The sequence below is a fragment of the Miscanthus floridulus genome, chromosome 5 (genome assembly GCF_019320115.1).
Source record: "Miscanthus floridulus cultivar M001 chromosome 5, ASM1932011v1, whole genome shotgun sequence".
NCBI lineage: Eukaryota > Viridiplantae > Streptophyta > Magnoliopsida > Poales > Poaceae > Miscanthus > Miscanthus floridulus.
The window spans coordinates 22,687,623-22,708,576 of record NC_089584.1 but is presented as its reverse complement, the minus strand read 5'-3'; the positions used below and the strand labels follow the sequence as shown (position 1 = coordinate 22,708,576).

At 44.0% G+C, this 20,954-nt stretch overlaps 1 protein-coding gene and 1 long non-coding RNA gene across 2 annotated transcripts; one reads left to right on the top strand and one right to left on the bottom strand.

The window, feature by feature from the left end:
• Positions 1 to 14,869: 14,869 nt before the first annotated feature.
• On the top strand, positions 14,870 to 19,032 carry LOC136449675 (rust resistance kinase Lr10-like). Its single transcript, XM_066449836.1, has 3 exons — positions 14,870 to 16,057; positions 17,573 to 17,596; positions 17,777 to 19,032. The coding sequence occupies exons 1-3, from the start codon at positions 15,283 to 15,285 to the stop codon at positions 18,811 to 18,813; spliced, it is 1,836 nt and encodes a 611-aa protein (XP_066305933.1). The 5' UTR covers positions 14,870 to 15,282; the 3' UTR covers positions 18,814 to 19,032.
• On the bottom strand, positions 15,402 to 19,945 carry LOC136449676 (uncharacterized). Its single transcript, XR_010758103.1, has 3 exons — positions 19,657 to 19,945; positions 15,656 to 15,848; positions 15,402 to 15,530 (listed from the first exon to the last, which is right to left on the bottom strand). It is a non-coding gene; the product is annotated as an uncharacterized lncRNA (long non-coding RNA).
• Positions 19,946 to 20,954: the final 1,009 nt, after the last annotated feature.

Genomic DNA, 20,954 nt, shown 5'->3' with positions numbered 1-20,954 from the left:
GCGTGAAGGTTTCACGCGCACGGGAAGTGGTGGCAACGTTGCGGGGAGGAGTTGTGAGACTCGCGATCCGAAAGGAGGGAGCGGAAGCGGTAAATCAGGATCTGATTGCGAAAGATACCATGTAGAGAGACAGAGGAATAGGGAAACATCTCACACCCTCTTAGGGGGGTGACCTTTCATATATATATATATAGCCCAACGGGCTGGGGGTACAACATGTCCAAATACAACGTATACAGGACTGGACTATACATGTCTAATATTTTTGATATGGCTTTAGCAATGTTGAGAACAATTTGTGTGGATCATTGGTTGTATCCACATGGTTTTAGTAATGTGTGTTATCTCCCTTTTATCAGCAAGATGATCCACATAAATATTTGGAGTTATTATTTAGCAATGTGTCATATGAATTCACCGGAACAATGTTGTTGAACATGTATGTGGATCATCTTGCTGAGTTGCTGATGGAAGGGATATGACACATTGCTAAAACCACCGCAAGAGAAAGGATGACAAACATGATGCCGTCCCCCTACATTTGGAACAAGAACTACGAACGCAGATAACACAGTTAAGGCTCGCATGGAAGTATCAGAGGGATGAGATGCAGCAGACATCACCATGGCAAGAAGGTTCACGATTCATAGAACCACGAGCCAATGAATGGCAACATCGAAAGACAAGTGAGTAGCAACAAGAGTCACCAAGAGTTACTATAGGTACAACTAGATCTGAGGGGAAAAAAAGAGTCACCAAGAGTAGCAGCCTGAGCAACTTCACTATTTGAGCAAGAAAATCGCATACATGGTTGTGATGCCGCCGACTTGGTAGTCTTTCTTCTTTTGTGGTTCTCTTTTTTGGTTCGCATGGGCAGAGGCGGAACCAGGGGGGCCAGCAGGGACCGTGCCCCCCCCCCCACCCCCAGCACAGTAGATTCATTTAATACCTATATAAATATTTGAATTTATAGCACAAAAAAATACCAATTTTCACTCTTTTTTATTAAAATATTATGATTTTGGTTATAAATAGTGTAAAAATTTTAAAATGTTGTTGAAACATATAATTATGTATATTTTATCACACTAAAAAATATGATCACACTTGTCTAGCCCCCTGAATCAAAATTGCCGGTTCCGCCACTACGCATGGGCCTTTGATGGAACGACGACAGAGAGAAAAGGTTAACTGAACGGTAGACCTCGTTAACGCGCGACATGCGGTCACCTTCCTCGCGACGGCGCCCTCTCCCCCGCCGTCCTCTCTTGCTGGCATCCCTCCTCCGCCGCCCTTCCCCTGCCGTCCACCGGCGGCGGCTAGCGGCTCCCGGCCCCACCACGCCGCCCACCTCCCCCCCCCCCTCCCGCGCCCCTCGATCAGGGCCAGTCATGAGTATTTTTGGACCTAGAATGAAACTAAAATTTTGGGCTATTTTATATAAATATAATAATACTAGTAGTACTACTAATTGCTAGTATATATACACACACATACGAAATATTACTAATAAACAGTTAACTGAATTAAATACATACTCATGATCACACATTATGTAGAACCCCTCTCTGTGATTGTATTAAATCATCTATTTGTGTGTTTTCTTCTTTCTTTTGTCATTGCCAGAAACATATGACATGGTCCTGTTAAAATTAGAGAAACAATTATTAATTGGTAATGCAGCCCGAAGAAAACAACTGTTAGAGTTAGCGTCTTTACATAATTTTGATTGTATCTGTCTTCAAGAGACTATAAAAGCATCTTTTAGGCAAAGAGAGTTACAAAGGTTTGCAGGTCAAAGAGATATGTATTGGGGGTGGCTCCCATGCATTGGTCACTCGGGTGGTATGTTGATGGGGGTTGATAAAGAGGTGGCTCAGGTTACAGAAGAAGATCACGGGGTCTACTTTCAGAGTATGAAATTGACAATGAAAGCTGATGGGTTCGAATGGTTACTTTTTAATATATATGGTCCAGCTCATGACGAAAGGAAAAGGGAATTCTTAGAGGAGATACAACTGAAGATCCTAGAAACAGATCTTCCTTTGATTCTTGGAGGTGATTTCAATATTGTTAGGAAAGAAGAAGAAAATCGTCTGGCAATGTGGATGTGGGCCTCATGGATGCTTTTAATGAGATGATCAACGCCACTGCTTGGAGGGAGCTACATAGGTCTAGGAGCAGATATACATGGTCAAACAAGCAAACACCGCCAATTTTATGTGTTCTTGATAGAGTCCTGGTGTCCAACTCTTGGGAAGACAAATTCAACTTAGCAACAGTTTTGACTGCCCCCAGGCTTGGTTCGGACCACAATCCTCTCATTGTTGACACTAGTGAAACAGATAGATGCTTAACGAAGTGTCACTATTTCCGTTATAGTTCACATTGGGCTAGTTGAAAGGTCCTAATGGCTAAAGGGGGTGAATAGCCTATTAAAAATTTCTACAACAACACTTAACAAACTGGTTAGACAATTATGAGGCGAAGCAAGTGTTGCGCTAGCCTACTAAAAATGCAAGCCACCTACCACAATTCTAGTTTCTATTGTTTCTAACCACACAATGGCTATGGCACTACACTCAGTTAGTGTGCTCTCAAAGGCTAACTAAAGAGCCCCACTAACCAAACTATCAAGCTCTCACAACTAACTACACTAAAGAGCTTGATAACTAGTTTACGGTAATATAAAGAGAGAGAGCAAGATAGTTATATCGCCGTGTCGAGGAGTGAACCAATCAATCACAAGGATGAATACCAATCATCTCGGAATCAAATGATGACACAATAATTTTTTATCGAGGTTCACTTGCTTGCCGGCAAGCTAGTCCTCGTTGTGGCGATTCACTCACTTGGAGGTTCACGCGTTAATTGGCATCACACGCCAAACCCTCAATAGGGTGCCGCACATCCAACACAAGATGAGGATCACACAAGCCACAGGCAATTCACTAGAGTACCTTTTGGCTCTTCGCTGGGGAAAGGTCAAGAACCCCTCACAATCACCACGATCGGAGCCGGAGACAATCACCAACCTCCGCTTGACGATCCTCGCTGCTCCAAGCCATCTAGGTGGCGGCAACCACCAAGAGTAACAAGCGAATCCTGCAGCGAAACACGAACACCAAGTGCCTCTAGATACAAACACTCAAACAATGCACTTGGATTCTCTCTCAATCTCACAAAGATGATGAATCAATGATGAAGATGAGTGGGAGGGCTTTGGCTAACCTCACAAGGTTGCTATGTCAATGCAAATGGCCAAGAGAGTGAGCTAGAGTCGGCCATGGGGCTTAAATAGAAGCCCCCACGAAATAGAGCCGTTGTGGCCCTGCACTGGGCACTGCTCAGGTTGACCGGACGCTCCGGTCAGATCGACCGGACGCACCCTACCAGCGTTCGGTCAACGGATGGCTGCCACATCATCCATCTCTTCAAATACTGAGCGTCCGATCCCAACGGTCAAGTGATGATCGGACGCAGCACAGTGCCACAACCGGTCGCAGGACCCTAGCATCCGATCACTTTCAGTAAGCTTCCACTCGCGACCGGACGTGTCTGGTCACGCCCGACCGGACTCACCCAGTGTCCGGTCACTCACTGTCACCTATATGCGCTTCCACGTCAGTAAGACCGGATGCACCCTGTCAGTGCCCGGTCACGAAGTGACCCAGCGTCCGGTCGAAGACCGACGCCAGCGTCTTCACTACTTCCACTGACCGGACGCACCGGTCCAGTTGAGGCCAGCGTCCGGTGCACTCTGTGAAATCCTGTCTTTTCTATACAGGGCGCCGGTGGCACTGTTGGACTGTCACACTCTACGGACGGACACTCCACCGGTGAAGTTTCTTACCCTTGCTCAAATGTGCCAACCACCAAGTGTATCACCTTGTGCACATGTGTTAGCATATTTTCACAAATGTTTTCAAGGGTGTTAGCACTCCACTAGATCCTAAATGCATATGCAATGAGTTAGAGCATCTAGTGGCACCTTGATAACCGCATTTCGATATGAGTTTCACCCCTCTTAATAGTACGACTATCGAACCTAAATGTGATTACACTCGCTAAGTGTCTTGATCACCGAAACAAAATGGCTCCTACCACTTATACCTTTGTCTTGAGCCTTTTGTTTTTCTTTTTTCTTTTTCAAGTCCAAGCACTTGATCATCATCATGGAATTACCATCATCATGTCATGATCTTCATTTACTTCACCACTTGGAGTAGTGCTACCTATCTCATAATTGCTTTGACAAACTAGGTTAGCACTTAGGGTTTCATCAATTCACCAAAACTAAACTAGAGCTTTCACTAGTCAAGATGGCTTTTGTGATTGGGTATAGAGTGTAAAAGTAATTTGCTGCCCTCCCTATAGCCGCTGCAGGGGTAGGTGCCGAAAGGCTCTCCTGCCACACTGTAGCCACAGCAGGGGCAGGCACCAAAGTCAGCCCTGCTGTCATATCTAGTCACTGTAACAACATGGCAGCCTAACATGTCTGTGCACTAGGATTAGATGAGTAGAGTTGTATATATAGCTTCCCACTGTAACTCAGTAAAGAGAGCGAGTTCAGTTTTGCCATCTCCTCTATAGAGCTCCGGCCAATGCTGGTGCTTGTGCTATGTGTGTGTGCGCTCTGTTCTCTCTCCCTTCTTCTACCTCTAGCCATAGTGTGTGGTCGGCAACGCGGGGGAGTGGTCGGCTCACCCGTTCCGAAGATCCAGGGGCTAACAAAGAGCAAGTGGCCGATCAGATTTAAGTTTGATCCGTTGGATCATTGGCACATTGTATCTGGTAAACTCAGGAAGGCTATCAAAGGGTGGGGGCAGAACATGGATAGCTATCAGAAGAGACATAAACATGAAATTATGAAAAGCGTTACAGAGTTAGATGAGGCAAGTGAAGTTAGAGATCTCACTCAGGAAGAATGGGAGGAAAGGTACAATTTAGAGAGAATTACTAAAACTTTTAGCTGATGAGGAAATCCAGTGGCAGCGGAAAGGGGGAGAGAAATGGTTATTAGAGGGTGACATGAATACTAGCTACTTTCACAAATGCGCTATTGGAAGAAAAAGGAAAATGCACATAGCTGCCCTGGAGCAGAACGATCAGATTCTAGATACACTAGAACAGTTGAAGGAACATATTACAGACTATTATAAAAATCTGTTTGGTAGAGCTGAACTGGCAGATATTCATCTAGAACCTGACATGTGGGCTGATGACTAGAGGCTATCTTCTACAGAAAATGAATGGCTTGTTAGACCTTTCAGTTTCAAGGAATTGGATGCTGCTCTCAAGGAAATGAAGAACAACACGGCCCCAGGGCCTGATGGGTTTAGCTTGGAGTTCTTTAAAACTTTCTAGAGCTATATCAGGGAAGATATTAAAGAGATGTTGGATAAGCTACATAGTGGGCACTTAGAGTTGTGGCGGTTAAACTATGGAGTTATCATATTATTACCAAAGGTTAAGCCAGCCACACATATCAAGCAATTTCAACCAATCTGCTTACTGAATGTGATTTATAAAATCATCACCAAGGTTCTCACTATACGACTGACAAAGGTGGTGGACAAGCTTATCAGTCCATATCAAACTGCTTTTCATTCATGGGCGTAATATTTTAGAGGGTGTAGTGATTGTTCAAGAAGTCCTTCATGAACTATGAATAACTAAAAAACCTAGAGTTATTCTGAAACTCGACTTCGAGAAGGCGTATAATAAAGTAAGCTGGCCCTTCCTTGAAGAGGTAATGAGGAGAAAAGGCTTTGATGAGTTATGGATCCATTGGATTAATTGTGTTGTAAAAGGAGGTAGGCTGTGTATAGATCTGAATGATGAAAGGGGGGAATTCTTTGGGAGCTTAAAAGGTTTAAGGCAGGGAGACCCGTTATCTCCTCTGCTATTTAACCTAGTGGCTGATGCTCTGTCCACTATGCTTTCTAGAGCTAGTGCTACAGGGGTGATTCAAGGCCTTGTGCCAAATTTGATTGATGGAGGTTTTTCTTCTGAGAACCTGTTGAATATAAGACTAATTCTTTCATGCTACGAGGCAATGTTTGGAATGAAAATCAACTTTGACAAAAGTGAGGTGTTTACCATGGGCCTCAGTGAGGAGGAACAGCAGGAAACAGCGAGTTCTTAACTGCAAACTTGGATCTTTCCCAATGAAATACTTAGGTATGCTTGTCAGTGACTGCAAGGTAACCAAGGCACAGTTGAAATATGTGAGTGATAAGACTGAGAAAAGGCTTGGGACCTGGCAGTCTAATTACCTATCATCCGGAGGGAAATTAGTGTTAATTGATTCATGTTTGTCTAGCATTCCCATGTACACAATGGGTGTATACCAATTGTATGAAGGCAACCATCAACTGCTTGACACTATTAGGTCAAGATTTTACTGGCAAGAAAAGAAAGTATCACATGATCAAGTGGGAAGCACTAAATAGACCAAAAGAAGTTGGAGGTCTGGGTTTTATGGACGTGAGAGCTATGAATATCAGCTTACTTGCCAAATGGATTGACAAATTAGAGAGGGGTGACAACAATTTATGTTGTTCTTTGCTAAGGAAGAAATATTTGGGTCAGAAAAGCATCTTTCAGATTAGAGGTAGACAGGGTTCCTAGTTTTGGAGGTCTTTGTTAGACATACAGGAATGGTACAAGAGAAGTAGGATGATACAGGTGGTCAATGGTAGACAAACTAGATTTTGGCATGACTGTTGGCTTGGGGACTGCTCCTTGAAAGTCCTTTTTCACAACCTTTATCAGATTGTTGTTCAACCGGACATAACGTTTCACAAGCTTATACAGATGGACAGTGGAACATCCAATTCAGAATACAACTTCATGAGGTGCTTATCGAGGAATGGGATCAGTTACAAGATATGTTGAGTGAGGTTACATTGGAAGATGGAAGAGACATAGTATACTGGGCTCTGGAACAGTCTAAAAAATACTCAACTAGTTCGTTGTACAGGTTCATTACTTCTGGTGGGTTAGAGACCAGTAGATGATGAATGTGTGGAAATGTAATATTCCATTAAAGGTTAAAATCTTCATATGGATGGCTTCTCATGATAGAATCCAATTAGGTGTCCAACTTAAGAAGAAGCAATGGTCGGGTCCAGAAAAATGTGCTGCTTGTGATGTTCTGGAAACAATAGATCATATACTCTTTCAGTGCCCAATTGCCATGTACCTCTGGACCTTTTTAAGGGTCACGATGGCAAAGCTCACCAATTAGCTGTTCAAACTTTTTGATAGAGTTTGTTGATGACTGCCGAGGAGCCAAATGCAAGGCAACACTCTTCATTTGTGCAGGCGCTCTATGGATAATCTGGAAGACAAGGAACGACATGGCAATCAACAAGAAGGTTCTCACTGCTCCTTAAGTGATCATTTTCAAGACTTTGATGCTGATCAAGTCATGGCGTCCACTCTTGAAGGCGAAGCTGGAGCCAACAGCGGAGGAGATGCTCAATCTGTTAACTGCTAATGCGCATTAGTTCTTTGTTGCTACCTGATGTAATATACGTTAAAGTCGTTGGTTTCTTTCTAGGGAATGCCCTGCTGAGGTGTCGCTTTGCTGTCAAAACTTAGAGGGTTAGTAGAGATCAGGTTGAGAGAAAGTTGAGCTTTCGATTATCTTCTCTCTATTTTTTTCTTGCTTTTGTAAAACTGGAATCCCCAATGACCGGACTTTAGGTGTTCGTTACACTTTTTAATAAAGCTAGATGAATACCTTTGGTTAAAAAAATTATTAACTGCAACTTCATAAAATAGGGAATTGGACAGATTAAGGAATTGGACAGCGATAAGATATAACATACCTGAATCCTGATTGCTGGCTTGCTGCCGCCTGCGGCCTGCCTGATGGTGTTGTGATGCCGTGATGGAATTGGACTTGGACAGAGAGTCAGAGACAAGAGATCACCGATCATGTCACGTGCGGCCTGCCTGACTAAAGGTGATGCTGCCGCCTGCGGTCAGCAGATTGCAGTGCGCGGTCGCGCGGAGTGCCCGGCCGGTGGGCGGGTAGGCGGTGACTCGCTGGGACGCTGCCACGATGGCTCACGGAGAAAGGAAGTGGAGAAGTTGCTAAAGTCCAATCGAACTCGAAGGAAAGGAAGCCGCGTCGTTGCGACTCATGGGGAGCTGAACTAGGAAGGAGCCCATCAGCTCCATGGGCCTGGGACGCCTGTCCCTCCCGCACCGCTCTAGGGCCGGGACTACCCTCGACCCCGCCCTCCCCTAATTATAGGGCGGTGCATCATCGTCATCATTCTCATCTTTGCCTCACCCTCGCCCTCGCCCTCGCCCCGCCCCTACTCCTCGACCCCGCCCTCCTCTAAACATAGGGCGTCGGTGAAGCTCCCCCCTGTCTCGCCCTCCACCATGACTATGTCACGACCGCCGCTTCCCAAACCCCCTTCGCTAACATCACCGGAACCCTAGCCATCGTGTTCTTCTTCCTCTCCAGCGCGGGCGTGTGGGCCACCCCGCATCACGCGCATGGCGCAGAGCGCGACCGTGCACGTGTTAAAGTTTGTCATTCAGTTGAAAGACAAATAGGCACACCACACACTCATGGTCACGGATACCGAATGAAAAACATAATAAAATGGTATTTTGGTGCAGTAACTGACATTTCCTTTTCATTTTAAAGCGCATTTCCTTCAGCAGCATCCTTAGGGGTAGTTTGGCAGGGCACCGCAAGCTGCACCGACTCCGGCGCTTGCTGAAGCCCTCCTAAACGGTGACCGGAAGAGCAGCTCCACCGAGCAAAACCAATAGGAGCCAAAGCTCTTTTCTATTGCACGAACGGAACCACGGAAACGAGCTTCTCCTGGCCCCTCCTTCAACAAGGGGTGAAAGGACACGGTGGCCCTCTCCATCGCTGGTCTGAGCGTGTCCCAGCGAGGCCGGCCTATTTTCCCCTACCTACGCATGTTGTGCCTGTACATTGTAAGGAAAATGCACCCTTGGCCCATTTACTTTGGATTTTGGTGTTTGATGACCAACACAACCAAATTAGACTAATGAATTTGTAAGTGATTGTTTTGTAGTTCAATAGGATGCAAGACGTGACTTAGACGAAGGCGACGTGATGATCCGATGATGAACACCATAAACAAGACCTTAGAAGCACAAGAGAAGACCCAAGATATTAAGCAAAGTCCAAGCACAAAGATAGGAACCAAGCTAGAAGCAAGATCACAAAGAAATGAGCTCACAGAGATGACCCAATGCTGGACCAGACGCTGGACCGGACGCTGGACTGGACGCTGGACACCTCACAGAGGTGATCAGATGCTGGATCGGACGCTGGACAGCTCATAGAGGTGATCGGACGCTAGATCAGACACTGAGCAGCAAAGTGACCGGACGCTGGGTGCCAGAGTCCGGTCAACATCAGTAAGGTTCTAGAGAGCCGTTTTTGTGACCGGACGCTAGTCAGAGTCCGGTCAGTAGCAGAAAAGCGGGATTTTGTCCCCAATGGCTACTTTCTCAGTGGGGCTTATAAATAGACCCCCCAACCGACCATTTGAGATGTGTGGAGCTGAGGAAACATATCTAGGGTGTTGATACACCATTTACTAATCTCCACTTGCATAGTGCTTAGTGTTTTATTAGGTGATTAGCGTAGGTGCTTTGCGAAGTGCTTAGGTTGATTAGACCACCGCTTATGCGCTTGCTCTAGGTTTAGGCCTAGTGTTTAGTGAGGTTTGCATACCTCTTACCACTCGGTGCTTGTGCCCACCATTATTGTACATCGAAGGGGCTTGTAGTCTTGCGAGATCACACCAACCACGTTTGTGGTGTGGCCGCCACTGTGTACCGGAGGGAACAAGGCCCGCGGCGTTTTGGCCGGAAGCTTGATAGTGAAGACGGCGGGGAGCATCCGGGAGAGGCTTGCCAGAAGGCATTTCAGAGACCCACTTGCGCATGGGGAAGGCCCGAGGCTATACATAGAGTTACCCGATCCGGAGCTTGGCCCTTGCGAGGGGCTTCAACGAGGACTAGGGGGAAGCTTGCCTGCTTCTCGATACCTTGGTAAAAATATCAGAGTCATCGATGAAAGTTTGCATATCTCTAACTTGCTCTTTAGCTTCCGCATTTACATTGATTGCATTACTCCTTTTGCGGTAGAGATAGCAACATACTAGCAAAACCGTAGTTGCACATTTAGATAGTTTATCTTTTGCATAGGTTTTGCTAAGGTTAGAAAAAGAGGCCATAGTTTAGAGTTAGATTTTTAAGTTGCCTAATTCACCTCTCCTCTTAGACGTCATGGTCCCATACAAGTGGTATCAGAGCAGGTTGGCTCAATTTAGACCTTTGGCTTAACCGACGTTGAGCCAACGCTTTTTAGAGTGGTTGGGATGGATACTTCTAGGCATCCGCACTTTGACGGCACTAACTTCCCCTATTATAAAGCTAGAATGGCTTGCTACCTTGAGGCGGTTGATTTGGGTGTTTGGAGAGTCACTCGTGATAGGATAAAAACCATTAAGAATCCTGATAAACCCACGAAAAGTGAAGAAAAAAAAATTCATTTCAATGTTAGAGCTAAAAATTGCTTGTTTGAATCTTTTAGTATGGACGTGTTTAACCAAGTGTTCACTTTAAATATAGCACATAAAATTTGGTTAAAACTCCCAGAGCTCCATGACAGCACATCTAATGTCCATGAGCAAAAACATTGTCTAGCTAAACAAAATTATGATTCCTTTACAATAAATGATGATGAGCTTGTTCGTGATATGTATTCTCGTTTGAATCTAATTATCAATAAGCTCCATTCAATCAGACTAACAAAGCTAGATGACGCGGACATCGTGAGGAAGATCATCTTCGTGCTACTACAAAAGAAATATGCAAGCATCATCACTATCTTTCACAACATAGAGTACTTGAGCACCATGACCTCAGCCATAGTCATTGGCAAGATAGTGGCATTTAAAATGCCACGCAAGATGGGTCAAGAAGAAGCTTCTTCATCAAGCAAAGGCAAAGCTCTCGCATGTAGCGAGAAAAAGAAGATGAAGGGCAAGCAAGTTGAGACAAGCTCAAGCTCAAGCTCCTCAAGTGAAGATGAAGAAGAAGATGAGGACGATGATGATGATGATGATGAAGATTCAAGTGAAGATGATCAATCTTCCTCCTCCACCTCTGATCTTGATGAAGAATCAATCAAACTAATCAATAAGGTGAAGAAGATGATCCAAAGGCTCAATGTCAAGGGTGTGCCCATTCAAATTCAAAATATCATCTTCACCAATCAAAGAAATGAGCAAAGAAAGAGATGATGCTATGGATGCGGCGAGTTGGGACACTTTGTAGAAGTTTATCCAAACAAGTCCACACCCAAGACAAAGAAGAAGGCGTGCAAAAACCAAGCCCTCACATCAATAAGGTCATGTGATGATTGTTCAAGTGAAGAAGAACACCATTACAAGAGGCGAGGCCACAAGCACTCATCATCAAGCTCTTCTTGTGTGTGCCTTATGACACGAGGTAATGAAAGCTCATCCTCTAGTGAGAGTGATAGTAATGATGAAATGCCTTCTTATGATGAAATTGTGCAACAAAATCTTAATTATGCTAAAGTTTGCACTAGTCAACAAAAGAAGCTCAAAAAATTAAAAAAAAGCTAGATAGTTCATAAGAAGCATATAAAACTTTGCTTGAACAATATGAGAACTTTGCTAATCTCAATGTTGAACTATCTACTAAAATTGAACAACTTGAGGCTAGTGCAATAACAAATGCATGCACAATCAATGATGAGCAATTTGTAAAGAAAAATGGAACATTAAAAGAAAAGTTAGTTAGATCACAAGATGCATATAAAAGTTGCTTGCTAAAATAGAGACCATGTGCAAACATTATGATGAGCTAACTAATAAAGTTGTCAATCTTGAAGTCGTTGGTACAACCCCCACCAAGGCATCTAAAAAGAAAAGTTCTATCTTTAACATACCTAAAAAGGATGCCTCTACTTTTTGCAATGATTTATATTTAGACTCACCCTTGTGCAACCAAGTTTGTGTTGAGAAAGTTGTTGTAGATACATGTACACAAGAGGTTGCAATGGAGAATGAGCAACTCAAGCAAGAAGTGGCTCGTCTCACCAAGGACTTGACACAAATGAAAGGCAAGGCGGAGCAAGCTCAACTTCATCAAGATAACACCATCAAGGGAGTGAAGAAGTTTGATGAAGGGCAAACTGTCGTTTGGGCTCGGCTCGTTCTGGCTCGTTAAGATAACGAGCTAGTTCGGCTCGGCTCGTTATCCTAACGAGCCAGAAAGCCAGCTCGGCTCGGCTCGTTAAAAGCTCGAGCTGGCTCGTTAAGCTCGCGAGCCAGGTATAAAAAATACACAAAATATAATATTTGCATTTATTTAAAGTTTGAGAATAATAATAATACAAAAAAAATGAATCTAACAACCTTAAATCAAATAAAAAAATTAATATGCGCTAATATATATACAAGTATAATAAAATACTATAGTATTCATGCATCTAACTACCTTAAATGATACTTTTTTTCCTGGAAGCTTGGCTCGTTTAGCTCGCGAGCGGCTCGCGAGCTGGCTCGTTATAGCTAACGAGATAAAATCTTGGCTCGGCTCGGCTCGTTATCTTAACGAGCCGAGCCGAGCCGAGTCGAGCCAGCCACGAGCCGAGCGAGCTAACGAGCTTCGAGTTTTTCGTCCAGCCTTAACCATAAGCAAGACCTTAGAAGCACAAGAGAAGACCCAAGATATCAAGTAAAGTCCAAGCACGAAGATAGAAACCAAGCCGGATGCAAGATCGCGAAGAAACGAGCTCACAGAGGTGACCGGACGCTGGACACCTCACAGAGGTGACCGGACGCTAGACACCTCACAGAGGTGACCGGACGCTGAGCAGCAAAGTGACCGGACGCTGGGTGCCAAAGTCCGGTCAACATTAGTAAGGTTCTAGAGAGCCGTTTTTGTGACCGGACACGTCCGGTCAGTGCTGACCGGACGCTGGTCAGAGTCCGGTCAGTAGCAGAAAAGCGGGATTTCATTCCCAACGGCTACTTTCTCAGTGGGACTTATAAATAGACCCCCAACCCTCCATTTGAGATGTGTGGAGCTGAGAAAACATATCTAGGGTGTTGATACACCATTTTAGTGATCTCCACTTACATAGTGCTTAGTATTTCATTAGGTGATTAGCGTAGGTGCTTTGCGAATTGCCTAGGTTGATTAGACCACCGCTTATGCGCTTGCTCTAGGTTTAGACCTAGTGTTTAGTGAGGTTTGCATACCTCTTACCACTCGGTGCTTGCGCGCACCATTGTTGTACATCAGAGAGGCTTGTAGTCTTGCGAGATCACACCAAACGCGTTTGTGGTGTGGCCGCCACCGTGTACCGGAGGGAACAAGGCCCGCGGCGTTTTGGCCGGAAGCTTGATAGTGAAGACGACGGGGAGCATCCGAGAGAGGCTTGTTGAAAGGCACGTCGGAGACCCACTTGCGCGTGGGGAAGGCCCGAGGCTATCCACGGAGTTACCCGACCGGGAGCTTGGCCCTTGCGAGGGATTCCTTGCGAGGGGCTCCAACGAGGACTAGGGGGAAGCTTGCTTGCTTCTCGATACCTCGGTAAAAATACCGGAGTCATCGACGGAAGTTTGCATATCTCTAACTTGCTCTTTAGCTTCCACATTTACATTGATTGCATTACTCCTTTTTGCGATAGAGATAGCAACACACTAGCAAAACCGTAGTTGCACATTTAGATAGTTTATCTTTTGCATAGGTTTTGCTAAGGTTAGAAAAAGAGGCTATAGTTTAGAGTTAGATTTTTAAGTTGCCTAATTAAACAACCCCCCCCCCCCCCCCCCCCCCCGCTCTTAGGCGTCACGTTCCCCTACATACATAAAGAAGAGGAGCTGATAGCAAGAGTAGGAGAAAAGATAGGGTTTTCAATACAAAGGTACAAGAGGGAAAGAAAATAAAAAGTGGCTCCAATAATGTAGAAATAGGTCACGGTTCCCAATGCAGAAGTGACTATTAGCCTCTCATTTCTACTAAAATTGATCAAAACATCTGATACTTGTAAAATACATAATTAATCACAGAAGTATAAAAAATAATAAAACCAATTTTTTTTAGGTTTGGATTAACTACATTTGCACCGTAGTAAAATAATACGGGGGGTATTATAGACACTTGTCATCTTTCATCCATTCAAAGAGGAAAAGTCATTTTGCTAAATGTTTTTCAAAATAGCTTTAGCTCTTTCAAAGAAGCCACTTCTTCAGTAAATAAGGAGCTAGAGCCAAAGCTGTTTTTTGAGGAGTCATGGCCTTACCAAACAGGCCTAGATTTCTCAAGCATTTCTACGGTGTCTGGTTGTTTCCTTCCAACTAAAGATGCATTATTGGATTGATCATTGCCGATGGGGATTGATGAGATAATTAGTTCATTCCCTCAACTATCTGCACAAATCTTATCAGGGTTCAAAATTGGACAACCACACACTATCCAAACAATAGAAATCGACGGATCTGAAGGTATTAATATAATAAGGGCGTACCCAGCTCGGAGAGCTCTCGCTCTGTGCGAGATCTAGGAAAGAGTGTTAGTGGCAAGCCTTACCCTCGCCTGTGCAATGCGAGAAGACCGTGACTCAAACCCAAAACCTTCCGGTCACAGGCGGTAAGACTCTACCGCTTGCACCAGGCCCGAGTAAATCGCATCAAAGATACAACTTGCAAGTAACCACTGTGATCACATTGGCCCTGTTTGTTTGGCTGAAAAGCCATGGCTAAAAGTACTGTTCACTGATTTGTTGTGACAGAAAAACACTGTTCTGGCTGAAAAAATAAGCTAAAAAGTATGAATTATAAGACAAACGGCCATTGCAATCACTGGAAGCTGGAACACGACAATCACTGGAAGCTGGAACACGGCAGAGGTTCCCTCTGATAGCTGAACTTCTACTCACCAGTCACTCATCTATCACAAGCCTTATCAGAAATTAATACAAATCAGTCAGAATAGTAGGAACAAGACTGAAGAAGAAAGGCATCTTCCAGGTAGCTGATAAGAATCCTCTCGCTTCCTGAAACCACGTTACCATCCAAGCAATATTGACAGCAGGAATCCTTGCCACCGCGTGCGCGTTGCGGTCATGACACGCACAGAATCGGTCCTCCTGAGAGGTTAAAGCAAATAGGTGATCATTCCAAAGCACTTGCAACCTTCTCCTCCCACCTTCATCTCCGAATACATCCCATGAACTCGCATAAATTTCTTCTGGCAGTGCTGCTGCTTTTGCTTCTCAATTATGCATCCTATGCTGCCACATCATGGGAAGATGATGGCTTCCTCAAAACTTGTTCATCACATCGATGCCACAAACATGGACCAGAGATCCGGTTCCCCTTTCGGCTTCCAAGCCACCCTCCATCATGTGGCGCACCAGGGATGCAATTATCATGCTCTGGGCATGACACCATCCTTGATCATCCAGTTCTTGGCTCCTGCAAAGTGACAGCAATATATTACAGGCATCGTGTCATGAATGTCATCCTGCCAGCGGACCCATCATCACACTGCCCACTTCAGATGCTGGTTAAAAGAAATCAATCAACTGATGTGTACACACCTGTAGCATATCCTGTCTCAGTACTTGTAGGATGCTCAAGAAAAGCAACAAATCAAGATGGTATTGTTGGCCCAAGCTCCTGCCTAAGCCTCGTTAACAATGCAAGCCAGCTCTGGTACCTGGTTGATCCTTATACAGATATGTCTACTCTTCCCATGGGCTGTGAGGTGGTTGCGAAGGACGTCCCAGTACCCTACACTTACGATAAAAATGGTCCAAAAGATGAGACATTCTTCGGAAGGTCACTCTTCAACGAAAAGGCAAATAGAGCAATCAATTTTGGTGAAACAACATTCAGTTGGAACCTTAACCACATCACCAACTCTTGTCAAAGGTGTGAAAAGGAAGGGAAACACTGTGGATTCAGTTCAAACAGAGGACAAGCATTCTGCCTGCATCATGGTATTGTTTTCCAGCCTCGATCCCATAATGTTTGTGGTGTTCCGATCTAAGTTGTGCCATTACTAATGTTTATTAACCTAGCATCTTCTGTGTTATCCAATTTCCTTTCACTTCCACAAGATTCCTGCCAACAATTTAATAGTTTTATATGAAATTGCTGCAAACAAGTATGATTGTGCTGCTAGAATGCTTCTTTTCTTTCTGTCTTAATTTTAAGGAAATCCTGCATTTTCAACATCCTACAAGATTTTTGACGATGCTTAAATTGTTTTGCAAAGTTCAACTGCAATAAGTCTAACTTTAATAGTTTCCTTCTATCTTGTTGCGGCTGGGTTGTTGTTTCTGTTCTGATGAAGTATTTTAGATTTTCGTGGTAACTTACATTAAGACTGTAGAGTCATTCAAGGACATCCTCGCAGAAACTTAAGTTAATAGACGCCAATGTCAAATAATGATGGTGAAAAAGAAATATGGGACATTTGTACAAGGAGTGCCACTGAAATCATCAGTAAATTGTTGGTGTTTTAATTATGATTATGGATGTTTGTGTCCATTCAAGGCACATATTATGGTTAGGGGCTGGCAGTGATGCTCAACAGGTTGCCAGGTTCCTCAGCTTCGTCATCCTAGAGCAGTAAATAGACTCCTAACTTAATGTAGAAGTAATTGGCAAGCATCATCCAGTGAGGACACCATGCCATGTTGGACCTCTTATTGTGCCTGATGTACCATGTAACAGCACAACTGATGAGTAATATTGCATATACAGCATACCGACATGCACAAGTGTAAAATTCATAATGTAAAACACATATATAATATACATTTTTACTAATATACTATTAAAAAACGAGAATCTTGCAGCAGATATTGTAAAAATGTCAATAACCTCTGATTTAGTGATATAGAAATATTGAATTAAGTTGCATTGATGAATGAGTCTTGAAATGTCTGGCTAGTACGATCAGCACTCTGCTTATCAGTCTAAGCACTCTTCCTAGCTGCATGAGCAGACTATCTAGTATGTTAGCTACCTTAGCTTAAGTTGCTTCTTCCAGGATTATTAGGAAGCTAATTTTGTTTTGGCCTGCTGCTGTTCAGGTCGGTAGCAGCAGTAAACAGTAACTGCAGCAGAGTAAAACGCCAATTGCAGCAGCCAGCAGGTCGGTTTGAATCAAACCGGCTAGCATTTTGCATTAGTAAATAATCCGTAGCAGAGTATGTCAGTATGCAGAAGCAAACCGACTTCACCTTGTACTATAAGCATATGCCACAAGGAAAATCTGCCTTCCCAGTTGCAGCTTTGTTAGCTCTCAGCTAGTGTGTGCCCGGTGAGATTATCTCCATCAATAATAACGGAAAGTTAAAAATCAGTGCAATACCTAATATCTAAAGTCATAATTGGTGTCAAAGTAGGAATCAGCAATGATTTATGAACCCATTTCAAAAGTGCTTTACTTTTTCTTGTCAAAACTAAACCATGGGAAGATTAATGTTCACTCTTCGTACCTGCAGGTAAACATGTCATCCTCATTGCAGGTAATGCTGCCACTGAAAATTCTACCATTCTGATGCTTTTTTCTTTTTGCTACAACACAATTTTTACGTTGGGATTTTCAAATAATAACACTATAATATTTTTTAAACAAGAAATTTGGTCGTGGGACATAGCTGTTTTGTCCTAATGCATCTAGCTCATCTGTTTTTCCTTTTATTCAGCTACAACATCAGTAGCTGCATTCATTGTTCTGGTAGCCACTGCACTCTATCTTTCACTGAAGAAAAGATATAATGAAGCAATACATCTGAAAGTAGAAATGTTTCTCAAAACATATGGCACATCAAAACCCACAAGGTACACTTTCTCCGAAGTTAAGAAGATAGCAAGACGGTTCAAGGAAAAAGTAGGCCAAGGTGGGTTTGGAAGTGTTTACAAAGGACAGCTACCAAATGGTGTGCCGGTGGCGGTCAAGATGCTAGAGAACTCTACAGGAGAGGGAGAAGATTTCATCAATGAAGTAGCAACCATTGGACAAATCCATCATGCAAATATAGTACGCCTCCTGGGTTTTTGCTCTGAAGGAACAAGACGTGCGCTTATTTATGAATTCATGCCAAACGAGTCATTGGGGAGATATATATTCTTGCACAATCCTAATTCTCAAGAGCTTCTAGTACCTGAAAAAATGCTAGATATCGCTACAGGCATTGCTAGAGGAATGGAGTACCTACATCAAGGATGTAACCAACGCATACTCCACTTTGACATCAAGCCTCACAACATTCTGCTGGACTACAGCTTCAATCCAAAAATTTCAGACTTTGGCCTTGCTAAACTGTGTGCAAGGGACCAAAGCATTGTTACCTTGACTGCAGCAAGAGGAACAATGGGCTACATCGCACCAGAGATATATTCTCCAAATTTTGGTGGGGTATCATACAAGTCAGATGTTTACAGTTTCGGCATGCTGGTGTTAGAGATGGTGAGTGGAAGGAGGAATTCAGACCCAGGTATCGAGAACCAAAATGGGGTGTATCTACCAGAGTGGATCTATGAGAGAGTAGTCGCCGGGCAGGCCCTGACACTTAGTAGGGAAATAGCTGACCAGGACAAAGAAACAGTGAGGCAGCTGGCCATTGTTGCACTCTGGTGCATTCAATGGAACCCCAAAAACCGGCCGTCGATGACAAAGGTGGTTAACATGTTGACAGGAAGGTTACAGAATCTACCAATACCACCTAAGCCATATGCCTAGCCTGAAAGCCATCCTATACCATAAAACATGGAGGATATACTGCCATGATTTAGCAAGAATGAAAAGCAGTTATGCTTACTTTCATATGTGAGCTTAGTAATGCTTAGAAGTATATTACATTGTATTTGGATCATTCCACTGTATCAGCAACATGAACTGTGACTCTTTTAATTTTGGATGTGTAGTAACTTAATTAGAAGCGTATCACATTGCATTTGATTTCCATTGTTGTGGTTCAATTATTGTGATTTTCCAGAAAATACGTTCCTGTGATTTATCTGTGCCCGTCAATGATGTGTACTACAACAAGTCCCTGCTGCATACCTCAGAAAAGTGTTCTATTCCTTTTTTTCTTGTATGTGTGTGTGTGAGGAACAAGGTGTTCTACTTTTCGTATTCATGGTGCACAAGAATTATTATCAATTCATCATGCTGGGTAATTGATAAATAACTAAATCTCAGCAATGTGTTCTACATGGAATTATTCTCTACATGTCCTTCCGATGGGCCATAATTGGTCGAAATGTGAGGACACTATAACCATGCAAGGCAATTAAATTGTGGCAGGGACGAAGCCAGCCGAGTAAGTCGCCAGGTCATCCACTTTGCTAGCTAGGGTTTGCAATGCTGTAATACACAGTGCGTGCAGTGATTTTCAACTTCAAACCATCAGGGTCAGACGGGCCTAGCTCCGCCCTTGAATTGTGCGTAGTTTCTTATTCCCCAATCCCCACACAGCCACACCCCCAAATAACATGTCACTTGGCGTATGCCCCATGTTTATGAGCACAGTTGACCTAAAATCTAGCAATGTAATATGCAAAAGCAAGGTGTTACTGTTACCTCTGTCAGTAGCGAGTAGGAAGCGCATCCGGAAAGCGGTAGCTAACCCTCACCGGAGCGGAGGACGGCGGCGAGGAGGGGAAGACCCTTTCCGGCATTCGGAGGCGGTGGCGCGCACGTCGGCACATGACGGTGGCATGTGAACTGCTAGATTTCAACGGTTGGTGGCTACGAGTACGAGGTGTGGACATCGGTGGGCGGTGGCGCAGTTCAGCGGTCGTCGCACCAGGCCGAGCCGCCGAGGGCGACGAACAGAAGTGCTCGTGTCGGCTCTCACAGGTGGCGCCGTGGCGGTCAGCGCGAGGGGATATATCAATGGCCCATGGGCCTGAGTCAGCCCACGTAGAAATTCAATCGGAGTTCAGAGTGGGTTATGTTCAGTAAGAACTGAACATGTCTCGAATTTCGGAATGCTTAATCTTTTCGTGCTGCAATTCCTCCTCGTCTATCAATAAAATAACACTGTCTCGTGCTTCTTCATTCAGAAAAAATTCTATTACGCTTCTTATTTCAGCTCAGCTCACTTTCAGATATAACTGTTATGTTCTTTTTTCATCAGGATTTTCAGAGCAGTTCTCCAAAATCAGGGACAGCTTCCTGCGACAGTAGACCTTTCTCGAACTCAAACGGAACCGGAAGTTTGTGAGCGAAGGAGGTAAGTTACCTTACGCCGGCCGGCCACTTCGCCATCTCCACTGCACCATGAGCAGGCATGGTGGATGGTGCTCGTGGAGTCAGGAGACTCCTGAAGCTACCTGCCTATTTGAACTTGGTTTCCGCCGGGGAGGGCCGGCGGCCACCAGCGCTTAGCGCAGGCCTGTTCCTCCCCTCCCGGCGTGCGCGCTCACTGGCGTCCGTCACCCATGCCGGCCTGAATCGTATCGGCTCGGCGCCTCGGCCCTCCTTAGCTGGGCTACGGTTTGTGGAGTTTCAGAAGCCCCTCAGGATGCGGGCTCGGTTTCAGCGAATGAAAAAGTGCACGTTATCTCTTAACTTTTGTGAAAATCTCTTTTTCCTACCTGAATTCTAAAATCGGATAAACCACCTCCTGAACTTTTAAAACTGTTTATTTTACCCCCTGACTGGTTATAAGCGGTTTTTCAAAGACGGTTTTGTCTTTTTCTTTTTTATTTATTTCGGTTAAATCTTTGAGAAATTATAGTAAATCATACAAAATTCATAAAATGATAAATCCAATTTTGTTAGACTCTACATTAGTAGATCTATACAGTGAACATATAATATGGTATGTCTTAATACAATTTTTTTGTTGTAGCTTTAGATCTATGTTTTTCTAT

Coding starts and splice junctions, on each gene's coding strand:
- LOC136449675 (XM_066449836.1), top strand. CDS start 15,283: ATGAACTCGCATAAATTTCTTCTGGCAGTGCTGCTGCTTTTGCTTCTC. Junction 16,058..17,572: donor AGCATTCTGCCTGCATCATG/GTATTGTTTTCC, acceptor TCGTACCTGCAG/GTAAACATGTCATCCTCATT. Junction 17,597..17,776: donor ACATGTCATCCTCATTGCAG/GTAATGCTGCCA, acceptor CCTTTTATTCAG/CTACAACATCAGTAGCTGCA.